Source organism: Bemisia tabaci, chromosome 8 (genome assembly GCF_918797505.1).
Source record: "Bemisia tabaci chromosome 8, PGI_BMITA_v3".
NCBI classification, from domain to species: Eukaryota; Metazoa; Arthropoda; class Insecta; order Hemiptera; family Aleyrodidae; genus Bemisia; species Bemisia tabaci.
The window spans coordinates 13,317,884-13,338,055 of record NC_092800.1 but is presented as its reverse complement, the minus strand read 5'-3'; the positions used below and the strand labels follow the sequence as shown (position 1 = coordinate 13,338,055).

The 20,172-nt window shown below is 36.0% G+C and overlaps 1 protein-coding gene across 1 annotated transcript; it reads right to left on the bottom strand.

Annotated features, from left to right (window-relative positions):
* Positions 1-34: 34 nt before the first annotated feature.
* LOC109034421 (rabankyrin-5) lies at positions 35-19,975 on the bottom strand. Its single transcript, XM_019047549.2, has 19 exons — positions 19,757-19,975; positions 18,851-19,043; positions 18,100-18,209; positions 16,493-16,637; positions 15,469-15,592; positions 14,946-15,095; positions 14,665-14,830; positions 13,833-14,037; positions 12,470-12,677; positions 10,969-11,082; positions 10,503-10,719; positions 9,467-9,589; positions 8,408-8,705; positions 7,426-7,696; positions 6,434-6,634; positions 4,783-5,098; positions 3,438-3,662; positions 2,625-2,763; positions 35-1,565 (listed from the first exon to the last, which is right to left on the bottom strand). Exons 1-19 carry the CDS (start codon positions 19,773-19,775, stop codon positions 1,325-1,327), a joined length of 3,465 nt encoding a protein of 1,154 aa, XP_018903094.2. The 5' UTR covers positions 19,776-19,975; the 3' UTR covers positions 35-1,324.
* Positions 19,976-20,172: the final 197 nt, after the last annotated feature.

The following is a 20,172-nucleotide window of genomic DNA, read 5'->3' as shown; positions in this document are numbered from 1 at the left end:
GAGTAAAAACTCCAGGGAAAAAATAACAAACGGGTACATTAAATGAATTTATATTTACAAAACATAAAGAATTTTAAAAAAAATCTGTGGAATACTTTAAAAAGTCTCAAAAATAGGGCTTTGAGAGAAATTAAACGGAATAAAACAATTATTAAAATAACATTTTAGAGAAAAAAGCTCTCTCCAGACAACACAACAAAAAACAAGGAACAACAGAAGTTAAAATATTAATTTGGTTTCTTCTATTTCCTGTTAACAGACAGATTCTGCTAAAATCTGCAGATGCTATTTGTATGAAGCAAATTAAATACGTCAACAGGAAAATTTTTGACAGTACCGATCTTTTGAATTTATGAACTAAACGATGGTACTATCTAATTAAATGATCATTAGGCTGATAAGCGGATACAGATAAAATAAAAATACAATTATGTGAATACTGAATTTTTGTCTAATCTAAATACAAAATTCGGATGGTTACAAACTGAAACTATTACGTAGTTGCTATCCCAGAATCTCTTGGAATTTTCACTTGAAAAACTTCAATGACATAAATACTACAGGAAAAAAATGTTTCTCTTTCAACTTCTGAGTCTCTTACTGATACTACATTAGAGATTCTGTACCTTCCGTTACCAGTAAATTATTTAGAACTCATGTTAAATAAGTTGGTAGTTGTTCACTTTCTGTTAGCAAGCAACTGCGTTGCAGTCATCCTATATCCATTGAAGATTGACTACAGGCAACGATGCAACTATATGCAGGAATGTACAGCTTATGACAGTCAAAATTGAAAACTACCAACTTATCTGACTTAAGTTTTTCAAGTTACTTCCGTACCATTCTCATTTTTTCTGGCAAAATTTACAGCAAAAAAATACCTCGAAAAAATGTTCACTTAGATTTACTGTTAGAATTAAATGCAGGGAAATTTTAGTTTTTTTTAAAATACAAAAAACGGCAAAAAAAAAAAAAAAAATACTTTTTATATGAAGTAAAACAGTAAACTAAAAATGTATACGAGATGAGCAAGTCATTATTCATTACTTTTATCCTAAAATCACTTTTAAGAGAAAGTATGTAGAAAAAGAAGTTCCCAACAGCTGAAGGTCGTTTAATTCTTCAAAATACAGATGGAAAATGTTCAACTTATTTGTTCTTTTTCTACTAATTTTTGGCATCTATCATTAGAAAAAAAATGAATAAATAAACAAATGAGGTGAGAGGGGGTGAAATCAGTTTCCCTCAACAATTATGAAGTAGAAAAGCAAGGTTAGGAAGAACCTTTTGGACTTTTAAATTCTAAAAAATGCAGTTATCTTTTTCAATAGTAACCATCACTTTCAGCACCCTGGAGAACGTTGAAACAAACTCCACATACCCGCACTGGTTTGTTCAGATTGAATTTAAGGATAGGAATCTCATGCGATGAGCACTTACTACAGAGTAGCCGTCCGCAATGTCTGCAGTGATGTTTGCGCATGGTGATGTTAAATTTTGTTCCGCACTCATAGCAAATGTCGCCTTCTGTCCATGGAGGTTCGCGCGATAAATGGTCCAGCAATCTGGAAAAATTGAAGAAAAGGTGAGATATGGACTTACATGTTAGAGTTTGTCGTTGTTGGGAATAATTATCTTCAGCTGTTAGAAAAGAAGAAAACGTGAAATATAAAATGAACAGACCACTAGACAAGTTGCAAATTTAAGCTTGCTGATGTATGTTTTCTCATAAAAATTTCTTGTTGATTTGTGCAACGAAAATTATTGAAAGTGCCTTCAAACCAAGATATTATCCTATTTTGGTGCATAAGTTCAAACTTCCCATTCATAGAAAACACAATATTCTACTAGAGTTTCATCGCACACTAAATGTTACCGCAACAGTCTTTGCGGTGCGAAAATACAGCAACTTTTAACTTGGTACTTCTGCAAAGCTGTTGCACGCTGTTCACATTTTGTACAAAATTTGATTCACGAGGACCAGGGGCGCCATTTCAGGTTAATGCAGAGCCAGGCAAAAGAGTGATGGAGTGTTTTTTTTCTTTTTTTTTTTTCTTAGCTTCTCATTGTGGAAACGGCAAACGTCAGACCATTTTCCCACTTTTTTCCCCCGGTCGTGTCGAGCGATTTGCGACTCAAACAGTTATTCTCCAATACACAAGGCTAGGCAGATACACTCCCCCTCCCTACCCCACCCCATGGTGCCCCTAACGTGGACTCAGGTTTAACTTGCGAGAAGGAAATTTAAATTTTTTGAAATGAATGTTGAATGAAAACATGAATATCTCAAATAGGAGTTAATTTAAGTGTTTTTGTAGCGCGAATCGTGAAATTTATAAGAGGAAACATATATCAGAATGCTTGAATTCGTACCTACTCTGTCTAATGGTCCATTGTTATTCGTAGGAGATTTTTTTCAAGAGTTGTGATTGTGGACTTCGCAATTTTTACTGGGCCAGAAAAAGAAAGTTATTGTCAGAAACGATAAATTCACTGGAAATCTTGAAAATCACAACTCAACAAACACCTGAATCATTACATACTTATGGAAAAACATGTCAAAATATATGCAATATTAGAAAGTAGAATTTTAGCTCTGAGCAGTCGAACAGGACGATACTTACTTATATAAAAGTGTTTTCGTGGCAACTTGGTAGTTGAAGATAGTAACACTCTCTTTGTTCATGGATCCAACGCAAGCACCTGCTTTCACCAGAGCTCTACAAAGTTGTCCGTTACCTTTCATGTATGCAAGTAAAAGAGCTGCGGGGTATGGACAAATATTAGAATTACAAATTTTGGTTTTGACAATAGAATTTTAATTTACAGATTATAGAATATGTTAATACTGCTTCTTGATTAACTTACATTATTAAAAATGAGATCAATAAGCACTGGGAATACAGGAACTGAACGGATTTGCTAGGTGTTAAATTTGACAAAAATAAATGTTGAGCAACTTTTCTGCTTACATTTTTACCATATATATATAAAAATTTCAGAGAAATGAACATTATTTGTAAAGGGGGAAAAAATGAAATAGAGTAAGATGGATGATCTACAACATTGCAAGACAGGTTTGTGAATTTAGCTACTGACATGTGAGCCTTTCCCTACATTCAATTAGCTCATTTTGCACTGTAATTCATGATTAATGTCCCCTAAGAACTGGAGATAGAGAAAAAAAAATTCCTGAGCAAAGTCGGCTTTTTCAGCGCTAGAATGCTGTAAAAACGAGAATATCAAAATTAGTTGACAGCTTTTCTCCGATTCACAGAGAGGGCCTCAAAGCAGGGGTTTCCCCATTTCATCCAAAAAGCAAGCGTGAAGTTTCTGCAACACTGTCTAGATGCAATTCAAAATCACATGGCTGACAAAAAATGTGAGCATGCGGTCTATACAACTGGAAGAAGAGAAAAAGAAGAAGAAGACATTACCTGTATTTCCATCTACATCAGGTTTGTTCCATGGGTAGTCAGGGATAAACTCCATAAAAAGTTCACAAATGGCAGCTGCATTCTCTTTTCCATACCTTGCTAAGACGTGCAAAGGATTTCTTCCCTTCAGATTTATGGTTTCGGCATTAATCCTGGATTCTGACAGAAGCATTCGTACGACTTGAGGATGCCCAAATTGGCAAGCAATGTGTAATGCATTGTCTCCTAAAAAAAAAAAAAAAAAAAACAAGAAATAGAAAGAAAGTTAAATATCAGGTAAAAAATTCCTGGAGGGAAGGAGAACAGTTTGTTGAAGAGAACCAAAGAAGATTCATGATATAAAAATTCAATTTTTGCGGAAGAGTAAATGGTTCAATGTAATGAACAGCACAATACATTTAAAGTAGTCATGTGATTACTGTCTTTTGTATCCATCAGCTTTCCATAGCTGTCTGATAAAGCACAAAAAACGAGGAAAGAAAATTAAAGGAAAGGAAGTATACATTTCAAGGAAGAATACAGTAAGAAGATTACCTTTTGAATTTATTCTGATCTGATAGAAGACTCAATATAGTCTTAATTTTTGAACCGAAATCATAGCCAACTCTTCCACACATTTTTTTAAAAATGGGAACAACTACGTTCTACTTGTAAATTAAAATTATATTCTTTATAATCTACAATTCTATTTAATTAGTATTCGATTTGAGATACATGCTCATCATTTATACAGGAAGCCCAGAACAAGAGCTGATATTAGTAAAAAATCATAAAAACTATAACTTCAGTGTTAGATAGCTTCAGACAGATGAGCAAAATTTTGTTAGTGCAGGGTTGCCACAGAATTTAAAAAATGAAATTCCCTAAAATTTCCACGATTTTCCTGTTACGTTTTGGTAAAATTCCCTGACAATTAAAGATATGCCGGACGGTTTAAAAAAAAACACAATTTGAATACGTTTTCATGCAAAATCTGTTGTTTGAAACATCAAAACCATCCTAGAAAACAAAAATAGGTGACTTAAAAATTTTTCCCTGACACTTCAGTCTTTTTCTCAATACTTCTGTCTTTTTCTCGACACTTCCAGAGGTTCCCTGACATTTCCTGGTATTCCCTGACTGTGAAAACCCTGTAGTAGCAACTCTTCTTGAAAAGGAAAGCATGAAATCATCCTGACCTCTCGGTTACTATACGATTAGTTATAAAGATTTTAAAGGGGATACTGCAAGAAAATTAATGAAAGAAATCAATAAAATGAATACACTCTAAGAGAAGTTCAGAAAATTCTCAGTCCACGGCAGTGTGGATCAAAGAAATCTAAAAAATAATTAAATGGTATCAAACCTTCAGAATCAACAGCATCACAGTCACAGTTGTTCCCCAACAAGGCAGAAACTACGGCCGGGTACCCTGACTCAGCGGCAACATGCAATGCTGTTTTCCTCCTGGCGTCCCGGTCATCCACTCTGGCACCGACTAACAGTAAACTTCGGACAAGGGTTTCATCACCGGTTGCAGCCGTCAAATGAAGAGGCGGAGTTTGGTTCGAATCTTGAACCCTTGAATTAACATCGACTTGAATTGAAAGTAAGAACAGAACACTTTCAACGTCGTGCTTCATGATTGCCATGTGTAAGAAATTGCAGCCCCTATTGTCGAACTGAATGAAAAAAGTGAAGAAAAAAATTAGTGCATCATTAATGACTAAAATGAATAGAAGAGCCAAGCGTAAGAACAGTGAGCCAAAAAAATTAATGGGCCAGTTGTGCTGGTTACAAAATTCTTGTTTTGATGTTTGATTCTTGTATATTAGCTAAAAATAATAAGACTTAACCAAATCGCAACTTTCTATGTTCAATATGAACCGAGATATCCCCCTTTGAAAAATTCGGATTATGACATCACCCACCACGGGAGTGACACCCTTGGTTTCTTCCACCTTGCTTTCATCAGCCAGGAAGACACACATTTGCACTGGATACTCAACGTGAAACTCGGATGGAAGCAAGGTGGAAGAGACCAAGTCTGTCACTCCCGTGGTGGGTGACGTATAAAATTGCAGTTTGGACAAATCTTATCATTTTTGGCTGATCTACAAGATTCAAGCATCAAAATATGATTTTGTGACCAGCGCAACTGACCCATTGAGGAGAAAATTCACGAGACACAATGCAGCTTTTTGATATTGAAGTCAATGATATTTAACAAGCGCATTCCCATAGTGCATTCTCCACATTTAATTCTCCTCTGCCCTTTTGAGAGGCCAGTCTATCTTATCCAGTAGAACTTTCAGCCGATCCTGCCTGGTGCTCTAAGGCGCAGGGTGAGTGTATTTTCCTTTTCATTATATATTAATGGCCAGAGTGCGAAATTACGTACCTCCATTGCAGTTTTTCAAAATTTTCGCTCCTATTTTATTTTTTTGAGGAGGAACAAGCCAATTCTAGAGCTTAAAATTTTTAAAGGATATTCCACCAACAGAAAAGAAAGATCTAGGAAGTTTTCAGTTCAAGAAATTATGTTGACCAGTTACCATTAAAAAAAATGACAAGAAGTTTGCAACATTGCAAACGAAGATACATGGTTCCGCACTTTAGCCAACGATATTTACGAATAACATGAATCAATTACTTAATTCAACGCCTGATATAAACTTAGTGACCAGAGACGTAATTGAGGGGCTCGGAGGACAGGGCGCATAATTGCAGTTTTTTGCTAATTCGAGGAATATGTGCTTGAATTTTTGAAATTACATCGATCCTTACAGCAGAAAGAAAGATCGAACTGATTTTTTTATGCTTAAAAATTGAAATTTGGGAGCGAATTTTTCACAGAATATGCACTAAGACTAGGTTCACTTGAAATCATTTTTTCAGTTTTCAAAAACTGCGCTTATGCGCCTTGTCCTTCAAGCCCCTCAATTCGGCTACTGGTGAGCCTTGAAAGGGAGAAGGAGGAGGAATGAAAGCTTTTTTTAAAATTGAGGATGAAATACCTGCTCTGCAGCTGTGGGTAACTTTTCCAAAATAGCAGTTGCAGCTTTGTTGTTCCTACAGGTGAGGGCAGTGGCGAACGGTGTGAGACCACTTTTATCCCTCTGCGTTAGATCTAATCCAGGATGACAGAGAAGCAGAGAGATTATAGCGCTGTGCTGATTGACTATTGCCACGTGAAGTGGTGTCTTTCCATCTGAGTCCTGGAATAAACACAGTAATTTTTGCACTGAGGAACAAAAAAAAATAAGGAAGAAAAGAAAAAAGCAGAAAACACTAAAGAGGAACTGCATTGGTTACTGTGAAAACAAGCAGTATTATGGAACAATCTAGTGCAGAAGATGGCTGACCAAAAGTATCAAGGAGTTTGAGGAAAAGAAAATATGAGTGCGCACGCTCACTTGCAATATAATTTTACGTTTTTTTCTAGTCTAAGGAAAACAATCATAATTTGGTACAGAAAATTTTCTTGTTCGAACAATTTTTAAAAAATGTTTGAAATTTGCAGGAATTTGAAAAAAAAATCATCTTGATCGAAATTCACGTATTTGTCTCCATGGCCTCAAAAGGACTTGAAAGAGTTACTTTGCATGTGATCTAAACAATTATTTGTTGAAACATTTATTGGGAATGAAAAAAAGTTTAGATATTTTGCACAACATACAATGATGCAGAAGGGACTTAGCTTCCTTACTTTCCAATAGGCTTTCCAATTCCAAAATCTCTCGTTTTCCACAATTCAAAGCGATGACTATCAAAGTGGTGACTTATTTTCCTCCTTAAAAAATCCAAGATTTTATGAATGTAGCAATTTGCACATATATACATTCAGCCTCCCTACTTCCAGAACCTATCCTCTTAGTCTTCTCCATTTTTTGCTTCACCCGTCAATTAAGAAGCTAATGCACCTTCAGATGCAACTATCATTGAAAGGCTTTAAAAACAGAACAAAACATTTTGAAAAAATGAGAGAGAGCTAGTGATTAAAACAAACCTTGGCATTCACATCAGCACCAAATTCAACCAGTGTCTGCACGACGGATTCGAGTCCCCAGACACAGCACAAATGGAGAGGCGTTTGAAGATCACGAGCTTCCTCTCCCCCAGTGCCTCCAGGGCCGGGCTTTCGTGGCGTATTAAGATCACAGCCACTTTGTATTAAAAATTTGGCAATTCCCTCTTTATTCTCATCGATTGCTCGATGAAGTAAAGTCTGCCAACAGCCTTCGGGGCCTTCATCCCAGCAGTCAGTGTCCACGCCATACCTAATTATTTGGGGCACAAAACCAATAGCTCATAATTAGAAATTCTGATTAACGACTTCTAGCCAGCGATTTCTAACCATTGGGTTGATTAGATTGATGCAAAAGTTCTTCACCTCCTCATTAGTGCCACTGCCTTCACATTGATGTCCACATAAGACTGAACACTTCACTATTTTTTTTCGTATGAAAAATCGCATGTCACTGTTTTTTTTTGCATTCAAGAGCATGTTACACAATTTCCTTTGCCAAAAAAAAGGAGCTTAGGTAGTTTTTTTTCTCAAGAAATTAGTTTTAGTTAGTTCACAAGTTTCCTTTACAAAAATACCTTCCTCCTTCAAATTTTCCTCCTTTTCAGGCGTCTTCATGTTTCTACCGCAATCAGCCAATTGAGCACTTTCTGTACCCCTCTAATTTTATCAGGTCAATTGACAACTAATCACCACAAACGAGTAAGAAACAATCTTTAGGAATACAGGGTGAAACCTTCCGCCACTTGATACTTTTTCCCTTATCAAAATTTCATGTGAAATATAGCAGTCCTATTAAAGATTTAAAAGTCTACTCATAGGACAATTGTAACAAGTTATTACCACCTGTGGCATCATTTGATAATAGAGAATTTTTTTATTCTTGTGATTTTACTGGAAGAAAACAGGTAGGTTTTTTAACGAGGAAATTAAGCAAAGATTGATGAGGTGCTTCGATCCATACCTGACAAGAGTTGAAGCGATATCCTCTTCGCCGGAATCCAGTGCAACCCACAAGGGGCAGTTGTTATTTTCATCTTTAACCGACATGTCAGCGCCTCTTTTGCACAGAGCTTCAACAACAGCACCGACTTTGTGTTTGATCGCTAACTGCAGAGGAGTAACGTTGTCCATGGTTTTAGCGTCCATGTTAGCTCCTTGTTCTAAGAGGAATGTTGCGATCTTGGCATCTTCGTTGATGATCGCTTGATGCAATAGTGTCAGTCTTTCTTCTCCGGTTCGGACATTAATATCAGCGCCACCTGGGACATATACGACTCATAAGTAACTTTAAGAAACATAAATAGAAAAAATAGAAAAAACAAATACTTGAAAGACTACAAAATTGTAGATAACATTGGGTAGTGTGAATTGGGGCTTTGAAATCAGCAGCCACATCAAACAAAAGGGTGAGGGTACAAAGTCTGGACTTTAAAAATAATAAAATAAAAAAAATAATTTTGGGGAAAATGATCAGATTCAAAAGATAAAAGAGGAAGACACATTAATGATTCACTATTGGTAAACGATGAAAGCGATTGGGCTCAAATAAAAAATCAACTAACCATCAGACATGAGAAACACTCTTAAAAAACTTAAGTCATGTATTGTGATTCTAAAGACAGAGTGAGCACAAAAAAATCTGCCATAGAAAAGTATTAGTGTTTGATCTGAAAATAATGGTTATCCAGCGTTTTCAAAAAAAAAAATTATTAACATGATACCTACATTCAAGTGATATTAGCAGTTAAAGTTGAAATTAAAGGATCGTTCATAATAGTCTCTAAATAATTATGCTCTTTACTCCTTCTGTGCATGGCAGCATCATCACCTTCCGTCATCACAGGAAGGCTCATAACTGGATATTCTGATATTACACACCATTCTTGTTTGGGTGCAGAAACAGAATTTTTCATGTAAAATGATCTAAAAATGCTCTAAACTGCATAATAATTTAATCAATTACTATTTCAACTAATAATAATTAAAAAGGTTATAATTTGCTATCAAAATTTTTACACACCTTTTATCAGGTCAGGGACAACATGCTGCATTTGACAATTCAGAGCTAAAGACAGAGGACTGTCATCACGAGAGTTCTTTAAATTTAGGTCTGCTACAACAGTGGCATTTTGATCTTGAGTGGCTGGAATCAAAGATTAATTACAGGTAGATTAAAAACCGATACTTACAAATAAAATAAAGAAAGGAGTGAAGAATTGTTAATTGGAGCACACTAGAACTCGTATTAGATAAGACAGCAGTCGTTTGCTTTTAACCATCATGTGCGAGGAAATTGTTTCATGTGCTTACATTTTGCAAAGTTGTTGCTCTGGGTCAATCTACAATGACTCTTGCACAGCACCAATGTAGTCATTTACAAATGCCAAGAAAGCAACTGCTAACATATCTGCAGTGAGATCTAATTAACTACTCTACTAAAAATTACAATGAAAAATGTAGACCTGGGACAGATTTAATAAACTGTTGCTTGTAGAGCATAAGGCCTAACCGCATATTCAGTGAAATTTTCTTCTCATCTATCTGACTTCTTAGGTTTTCCTGGACTATTTTTTCCAAATCAAAGAAGCACGAATATAAAAATAGCTCAGCCCAAAGAACTGATATAGATTAGTGCAGGGCTTGAATTTTCAGGGTGTAATTTACTGCAGACGGGAGATAATGCTAGCTACCAGCTTAGCATCTTGTTTAGTGGTCTATTACACAATCCATGTACCGACACACATTTTCTTGAAAAGTGAGTAAAAACGTTCTTTATATATTATAAAATAGCAAATGAGGGGCACATTTTCAATGAAAACATTTGTACACAAATTCAAGGACGCCAAAAAATTACCCATAGTGCTTCATCATTGAAGAAAATCTACTGACATTTGATTAATGTAATCCACCGAAAAAAGTCAGACGAAAAGTAGATGGAAAAAAAAGATTGGAAAAAAAAAAAACCAAACCTAACCGGATTGGAAAATGTACGGCTTAATTTTCAATTTGATTCTTCCAACTTCTTCCAAATACTGAGCCTCATGAAAAAAATTTACCTTTGAACTGCAAAATAGCTTTCACACACGAGTCTTGTCGATTGGTGATTGCAACATGGAGTGGAGTCTGTTTATAGACTATTGAATTTGCCTCTTCACTGATGCCGAGATCTTCAGGTGGAAGAGTTTGAAGGTTAGGATCTGCATCTGCTTCTAACAAATTCGTAGCCAGCCGATGCAGACCTTGAGCGCAGGCTATGTGTAAGGCACTTTCACCCTGAAATTAACAAGAGCACTGAGTTTCTTAGGAGGAACAAACACAAAATTTAGCAATTATTCTAACCAGAAGAAATTATTGAAAAAGAGATAACTCCTAAAAAACACAAAAATAAACGGATTGCCAGTAAGGAAAAAGGAACACATCTCGTTTGAATTTCTTCCATTACAGTATTCCATCTTAAAAATTAAAGACTTGTCATAAAATAAAAGAACCTGATATGTAAGAAGAAAAATAGGATGGACTTACTTTTCGATTGATATGATTGAGGTTATTGGCGTGAGAGCAAATGAACAAGGCTGCTTCTTCGAGGCCTTCCTCTGCGACCAAATGAAGTAAAGAATCATTCGTTTGAGGATATATCTGGAATGAAAAAATAACATTACAAAAATGGTTTCATTTTTAAAGCATAAAATTACACTTAATTCTTCTTCTTCTTCTTCTTCTTCTACCTTCTGACTAGGGACGTGACCCTGTTTGTCTAGCCTCTAAATTAGTATATAAATATGACAAATGACATATGATGGCGATGAGAGAGGGTTAATTCTCCGGGGATGAAAGGCAGCTGTGTGCCCATCTCTTGGGCGGTCGTCCGAGTTGCCTTTGGCTATGAGGTCGTCCTACCATACAAATCTTGGCAAGCCTTTCCCCGTCCATCCTCTCAACATGTTCCGACTACATTTTCCGGCGCATCTTGGTCTATTTGGCAATATCTTGAATTTGGCACTCTTCGCGAATTGACTCGTTGGTCTGCCTGTCTTGGAGCGTAAAGTCTGCTATTTTCCACAGGACTTTCATTTCTACAGTCCGAAACTGTTGTTCAGTGCGCTTTGTGTCTGCCTGGGTCTCCGCAGCGTAAGTCAGCACTTAATTAAGTCACGTCTTAATTAAGTATATAACACTTAATTAAGTATTTCAATATGAAAGATAGACTGCTAGTGTGATAGAATCGATTGGATTTCAGTACAGTTGTTTAAATGTGGGTTCTTGGACAGTTTCATTTATAATTGGAATGAAAATTAGAGTACAGCTCTTCAAATATGTTAAGATAGCAAGATTTCTACAAACTTGGCAGTCTCTTGGCCAAAATGATTAATATTCCCTGAATTTTCACACAGACAATTTGAAGGCACAGATCTGAAATTGGAAAACTTTTGGCAATAATTTCACCGAAAATGACAGAAACATGTGAATTTTTTTCCTCTGTTATGAATGGTTCAATTAACTAATGATCACTCTTTAGAGTGCGAGTCGGAAAATTGAGCCCAGGGCCAGACTGAAACTTGCAGTCAGTTTGATTGTGTGGACAGCACTAATATTTTTTCAGATTTCGAGCTCCAAGATTTTGCAAATCCTTATTCTTTTTTATAAATTCCCTGAATTTTCCCTGATTTGTTTTCCAGACCTGTAAACACCCTGCGATATATAGTTGTTATAACAACACATATAAACTCAAAGTTGAATGATGTTGAATGTTGATGATGATTTTAAAATTTTATTTACATTTGATTAGAGTTTTTCTCCTTCGAATTTCATTAGTCAAATTTTATCATTTTGGCTGATTAAGACAGTTTTTTGCAATAATGAAATTTAAAATTTTTGGCGTATTGATGACATCATCACAGAAGCTACTAGTCATTGCCATGAGAAGGAACATGATGGAGTCTGATCGGTTGAAAATTTGAAATTTGGCACTATAATATATGTTCGTCATAAAGGAAGTAAGGCACAAAGATAAACGTTTACTTACAGGGTTGGCATTAGCTCCTTTCTCGAAAAGACGGGCCGCAAAACTGTTGCTGTTGATTAGTTTCCGCGATGCAAACAAAGCATACCACATTGGAGAATGTCCTTCAACAGTTTGAACATCCAAATTTACCATCTGGGTTTCAGATCTTTTTAGTAGCAGAGCAAATATTTCCTCATTGCGTGTCATGACAGCCAAATGCAGAGCAGCACTGCAATTAAGATTGAAAATTTTAAAAGATACTTCTTAAAAATTCCGAACAGAGCTTTCATAGAACTTTATCCATAATTGATGCATTGTTTCTGAAAAATTCAGAAGCTTGGAGCAGAATGGTTGTAATTACATTTTTTTTTTGTTAAAGAACTAGGGGGCTGCGCCCCCTGGCCGCTCCGTGGCTGAATCCCCCAGAGGCGCTTTGCGCATTTAATGTGCAGATATTAATCGCATAAAGATAGTGAGATCGTTAAGATCATTAAGAGTTAGGGGTAGTGGCAACGGTAGCATGCTCAGCGGAAGGGGAACGGAGAGTGGAGGAAAACCTAGTTTGGAGAGGGCAGGAAGCATGTGAGCATGCGCGGCTGGGAAAAGCGGGGAGTGGAGGAGAAACTGGTTTATGACATGTTTAGCATGATACCCTCAGCGTGACAAGGCACCCTTATGATTTTATACTATAAAGTACATAAGATAAAGAAAAAACTGTCTGGTAACCCTATTGCCCATTGCTTTCCGTGCAATTTGCAATTTTGAGATTTGGCAATAAGTCACTACCAAATTTGTTAACAAATATGAACCTCCTCCTAAGCATAATGAGAATGTGAATAATCTGACTTTTCAGAAATATTAGTTACGGCCCTCATGTTTTAAGCTCCCGACTTGACAGCAAAATGTTCTTGAATTTTCTGCGACATAAATATTTTATCGAAAGAAATCTGGTGAATTTTGAAAACACGAAGGTGTTTATCTTTCGCACAGCAGTATACTTAACTACGTATTATATGCTGTTGTGTATCCAATGAACGTCAATACTGCAAGTGCTGTATCCCTATTTAATTAAATTGAAGAAGAGAAATTGAATCAATAAGATTGAGACGGAGATGAGTAACTTCCACAGGTATTAAATTGGACGCATGGAAAATTTTAAAGTGAGCCTTGTTTAAAATTTGCAACTAGAAGAGGTTTTCACTCTAAATTCATCCAATTTTTTCATCAAGATTTATGAAAATGAGAAAAAGACACAAACAACGAAAATTGATAGCCAAATGTTTCGAAGTCTTCCACAGAATTGTTTTTTTCATCTAAAAGGCTGCAACACAATGAAATAAGTAATTTAAATCGTTCCAGATGACAAAACAATATTGACACTTACAATCCTTTTTTATTCTGGATATTGGGATCCAATCCTTTATCTAACATGAGTTTTGCAACTCCTGTCAGTGCTGTCAATGTTTCCTCGGGTGTTATGTCCGGAGAACAACTTGCGATCAGGTGCAATGCAGTGTTGCCCAGATCAGGAGTGGCGATTGCAACAGAGGCTCCGTTTTCCAAGAGAAAAGTTGCAGCATAGCTGTCCCCTAGAAAATAGAAATTGGGATGTCGTTGTCAAATTCCAAATCCTGGTCAAATCACGATGTGACTGGCCAAATCTCGCAATTGACTTGGCTGACTGACTCTAGTTAGATCGATTAGGTAACGTTGGCTTGGAGTTTCCTTATTGGTTTTCAGGATTTGACAAGGATTTGGGATTGTGACAACACAAATAACATTCCACTTGCAGTAGTGAGTAGTTTCCATCATTTAAATACAATCTCACCCCCTTATAACATTTTCAAAGGGGAATAAAACGAAGAACATTGTATCTGGAAAAACGTTACTTTGAGAAACGCTAAAATGAGAAGTGACTGGCCAGGACTTGAAAAATGAACGTTTCCTCGAAAAAAAACCGTATTTCGAGAAACTTTGCAATAAGGTACAACTGTACAGTGGCTGTGCACAAAAAAGTCTCAGTGACTTCTAATAGCAGCAAGAGCAGCCCAATTCATAATAAGCTCATAACATTCAATAAAGATGAGGTAGAGAAAAATAGAACATGAACAAAAAAATCCACATTCTTTTTAGCTACAACTTAAGGAGTTTTAGGGCTTCAGGTTTTGATGGCTCACAATGATCGTAGTCACAGTAGATTTTGAGAGAAACCTTACCTCTTTCCACAGCGCGATGTAATAAGGTCCATCCCTTAGAATCTTTTGCGTCTGGATCAGCCTTGTGTTCTAATAAAGTTGCCGCAATGCTGGTTTGCCTATCTTTGATTGCTATGTCCAGTGGCAAATCGCCATGATTATCGAACTGATTCAGTTTTGTTGATAGCTGAGGAAAATAAGAGAAAGAAATGAAGTAAAACAGGGGCAAAATAGCTCTCCGCTACTTTTCTGAATGGAGACAAATGACACGTTAGGATTTATAAAATTGTGCTTGTTCTTACCTGTGCACTGTTTTCAACAAGGTATAAAAAAACAACATCCTCCCGGTGAAGTCGAACCGCGGAGTGAAGTGGATAGTCAGTTTTATTTTTGAACATGTGAAATAGTAATGGGGCAGACATGTGAGCGAAATCTTCACTAGTGAAGTCATCCTAAAACAAAAATAATTAAAATTAATAATAACAAGTATCCAAGTATTGAGGACATTTATTAATAAAACAACACAATAGATCCCCTAAAGCCACAATTTCTGTTAAAAAACTTTCGGCTTTGCTCAATTTGGCAATGCATTTTCATGATGTTGAGTTCAGAATATGAAGCTTCAAACTCTAAAAATATCTAAATAATTACATTATCTAAAGCACTGGATTTACCTGTCCATAAAAGTTCCCCGCGCAACAATAAATGTCCATGAGTTGAAAATAGCTAACTGATCTGTGTCTTTTTACTTATTATGCATTGATTGTCGAGTGCAACGGATACTTCAAAAAAAATTCTGAGAAAGTGAAACACAAGGCGACTTACCCAATGAGCGGATATCAAACTAGAGCAATGTTCTTTTAGACTTTCAGCACCAATTTCGTCAGCTGTCGTATAAAATCTGACGCAATTACGGACATGCACGGATGCCATTAGAGCTTTTTCACATCTGTAAAATTAATATGAGACTTACATGACTTCATTTCACTGGGTATTGCTAACAAATGACTGAATTTTTAAAATGTCACGAAAAACAAGCCAAAATAGTAAGCATTTTCAATAAACATAACATTCAATATTTTCATTAGCCAATGACAGTACTGGCTGTTATTTTCAATAGTTTTTCCCTTTCCACTAAAATATTCCTTACGCTTAGGTTTCATCAACATTAAAAAATATCCATGAGCAAAAAGTAAGTGCAAAATAGCAATGGAAAAAAACAAAAAAGGTCATATTTCAATGTCATTTGAGAGTTGGCTGTAGTTAACCATGTCATTTTTCTAAAATCTTAGTGGAACCAATATTTATATTTGATTGTTTCATGATAAAAACAAAGTAAAGACTAAGGCAGTCTGTGAATGTCTATACCAATAAATTTGTTTAATTGTAAATTTACAATGAAAACTGAGGGGGGGAGGATTATGTCAGAACACTATACAACTTGCAGTTTTCATGACTCTGTTTTATTAAATGCAACATTTTTAATTCTTTCTGTCTGATGGAAAAAATAAAAATTTCAGATTTTAATTTTCTTCATTTGAGGATGATTGTACTGAATTAACAACTTAATTTTTTTAAGTGAAATCTGCATTTTCAGCCGTATCCACATTGTTCTCTCACCCACACTACTGACGAATGAATCAGTATGACTTGGTGCATTCTGTCAAAAAAAAGCTCCGTCCAGCTTATTGTGAGGGGATATAGATTCAAAATAGTGAACTTCTAACTAAAATACCTTGCACCAGTTGTTAAATTTAAAACTCTGAATTCGCTCACTTTAATGGGCAGACAGAAAGTGAGTGTATGAGGAGTTTTAAAACTAGTATAAATCTTTCAAACTAGAACTTACTTTGAGACAAGGTCATGGAGGAAAAACTTATTGGCAGTTCTCATGAGTTGCAAAGTGAAATCATCGCCTTCTGAAAAGTTGACCAAGTCGGTGTAGGTCCATTTCAGGATGGCTTCGCCTACAGGAGACGGGAGATCACTCCAATCTGGGTAGATTAAAAAAATCACAAGTAAACATCATCCATAAAAGAATAGAAAAATCTGATGAAAACTCTCTTTTGGTTTTTTTTAATAGACCCAAGGATTCCATCGAACATTCCAAAATAAAGAAAGTTCAAAATTCAGAAAAACAGACCTCTAATTTTGATGTAACAAAGGAAAAAGTCCGAGCAAAATTCTTTCCTTGCAAGCTTTTTAACAGCCAGAACTTTTTTGAAGAAACTTTGAATATTTTATTTTCATTTAGGTAATTCATTTTTATAAGAGAGAGAGGGCGGGGGAATCTTTAGGGTACAGTTTTTATTTCAGAAAACTTATTCTTTTCTCTATTGAAAAATACCAAAGTAGATTCATTCCCTATCAAGCAAACAAATACGTGAATTTTGTCTCCTTCCACGAAATAAGATAAGAGATGAGTTTAGACAGAGGTTTGTACTGGTTGGTTGATTGGAATTAATGACCTCTTTACTGTGCTTAATACGGAAGACAAGCTAGATTGGTTGTTCAGTTTATAGATATACCAAAAGTGACTTAACACTCATCTGACCTAATTATACTTCTTTAAAAAAAAGAACATCATCTAACAAGTCCATTACAAAATTTTCTTTCCATTTGAACCGTGTTAAACAGAAAGGAACCAAGCCACATCACCTATTGCCATATTTAACTTTGCAATTTAATTTTTTGCAAGAGAACGTTTCTGCAAATTTCTTTGTGAAATTTAAGAAATTTGCTTTGAACCATGCAGAAAATTCACTGAAATTTGCACAAAAACCTGCACAACCGTTTTCATGTAAAAAATTAATTGCCAAGTCAATCTGGCAATAACTGATGTGACTTCGTTCCTTTCTGCTAAACGCGGTCCATTTAGTCTAAAGAGGCTGCATCAATAACGAAGCAATTTTGATGACTGACCGTCAGTGTGGCTGTTGTAATTTTGTGTTTGCCAATCGGATAAGACAAGATAAAGCAGAAGAAGATAGGAATGGACTTATGTGATTGGTCAGCTTGTCAGTCATCCTCTTTGTTGTACCATGTGGGGCTTCGTTGACCACAAACCATCGGCAACTAAAGAGGTGCCTTAATTTCTCATCAAAACTGCACAACAAGAACGATTGGTAAAACTGGTCAATCAGATAACTCCATTCCTGTTTTTATTTGCTTTATCTTGTCAATTTCCGTCAACAAACACAAAATTTCTTCTACGTCGCTGCTTAAGACAGAAAAACTGTGTTAGAACTGATATACATTTTTTGCACTTTTAAAATTGTTAAACGAGTAGATTTCTATTATTGTGCAAATTGCTGTCATTCGAGGCAACGCCCTGAACAGAAGAGAGGAGTTTATTAGTTTTATGAAGAGGATTTTGAATTGCAGTTGTCTCTGATGTTTGTGATTTTCCCAAAAATAAGAGATATTGAATTAGCTCCTATGAGGAGAACTTTCTACCTAAACATTCTGTATCCGGTAAAGAGGCTACATTCCAATCGTCACTTCGAGCAGCAAGAACGAATTTGTGGGCTGGAACCGTTTTATCTTGTAGCTTTATCTTGAGATCACTGAAACAAATCAAAAACAAAATGATACAAAAAAAAAAAACAAAACAAAGGCAAATGAGGAGATAAAGATATCAAAAAGACTGATTAAAATATCTTCTAGAAATTTAATTTCAATATCTTTGAAAGAGTGAATACGATCCACAAAAAATTTTAAGAAAAACTGTTGAATTGGTTTTCTTTAAAAAAATAAAATATACTCAGAGACTTGCATCATTGCAATCTAGCATATCGACGGTGAAAGTCGGCAATCACATAACTCGTTTGCGGTGTCTGAAAATCTCCGCCTCTACGTCATTTTTTTAAAGGAGAGCAAATTGACATTATTTCTTGAAGTTTTTGCAGAATTTTCTTCGCATTGAGAAGAAAAATCATGACAGTTTTAAAGAATTGCCGTTGAGTAGTTTTCCATTTAAAAAATAAAGTATGACAGGAAGTCTGCGACGTCGCAAACCGAGTTATGTGATTGCCGACTTGCACCGTCGATATGCATCTTTTACTTAAGCCATCGGTCCAGTCCACAGATGAGAGGTTAAATAAAGTGTTAGAAAATAAAGCCTGGGAATTTCCTACAAAACAGGCCGTACAGGAATAATTTTGGTGGAAAAAACGGTGAACCTAGATAAAGGTTGGAATACACTTACCTGTAGAGAGATGTGTCGTACAGGCCCGATACGGTTTTAAGTAGTCTTGCAACGAAACTATTTTTATTCCCGTTTTCAACGGATGCAGAGCTGACAGCATACTTTCTCTCAAGTTCTGCGTTGTATGACTGAAGCTTGACATACTCTTCTTTCAGTAAATTTAAATGCTGCTGCAATTTGACGACTTCGCTGGCTGTATAAGAAAAACAGAAAAATTGAGGGCATGATCATTAGTGGGTACAGGCTCTAGAAAATTTTGCCAGGTTATCTACCCGCTCTATCTATTGCTCAAACCTCAGCACTGCCTGCTGAAAAATTTGCAGACCAATGGAGGAAATATAAATCATTCGATAAAGTTTGACAATGGCTGATGTGACTTGGTTCTCCTCTGTTTGATGTGCTCCAATTAGCCTCGCAGCAACAGCTAGGCAATAAAAGCGGCAAATAATCTGAGTATTATATATTGGGAGAAGTTGTGGTACAGTAAATAGGTTACAAAAAACGAGATGCTTAATAGAACGTTTGATAGGCATTTGGTAAATTACATAGCTGAATTAATACTCATTTTAATGGAAGACGAAGAGAGTTCCCTAAAAAACATTTTGACTGGTTCAATTTATATCGGACAGTAGACTTGCATCTCAACCACCTGTAACTGTGGTGGTGACGGCATGTCAAATTCTGCTTTGAAATTGACTCACGTAACTCGCTAGATTAAAATTTCCTAAGAGGATGATCGATATTCATCGCAGATTAACCAAGTTACCAATGAGGGTCAGTCGTCACTAGATGATGCAGAATTGAGGTAAGTTAGCCAGTAACTTCTTATAGCATTCCTCATTCGTAGAGATGCCCTTCGATGGCTAAAGGATCACCTAAGATAAATACCCAGTGTGACTGATTTACCTGCTTTCGAGTTGTCCATGATTGAGAGTTGTCTATGAGAGGGTAAGTTGGCTGCTCGTACATGTGTCGATTCCAGATGAATATTTGCACTTTTTCAAGATATATAGAACAAGTTTGTGGGGAAAGGGCGTATTCTATCTCCCGTTATCACTCAATTTATCAAAGGAAATTCCAGCCTCGGGAGAGAAGATGGATGACTGTAAACAAACGTTCATTCTTCTTCTTATCCCCTCTTCTCTTGTTGACATGCAGATATCTGGCAACAGCGTAAAAAGTTTTTTACAACCTATTTTTCCAATTATTCCTCTATTCGAACAAAAGGAATCTTAACCGCAAATTCTGAACCAGACGCTTTGATTGGTCCAGAGCGGTTCATTCCAATTATTCCAAGTTGAACCAAAACAAGCGGGAATTTC

Coding starts and splice junctions, on each gene's coding strand:
- LOC109034421 (XM_019047549.2), bottom strand. Junction 14,831..14,945: donor TTGTTGAAAACAGTGCACAG/GTAAGAACAAGC, acceptor TATTTTCCTCAG/CTATCAACAAAACTGAATCA. Junction 10,720..10,968: donor TCAATCATATCAATCGAAAA/GTAAGTCCATCC, acceptor TGTTAATTTCAG/GGTGAAAGTGCCTTACACAT.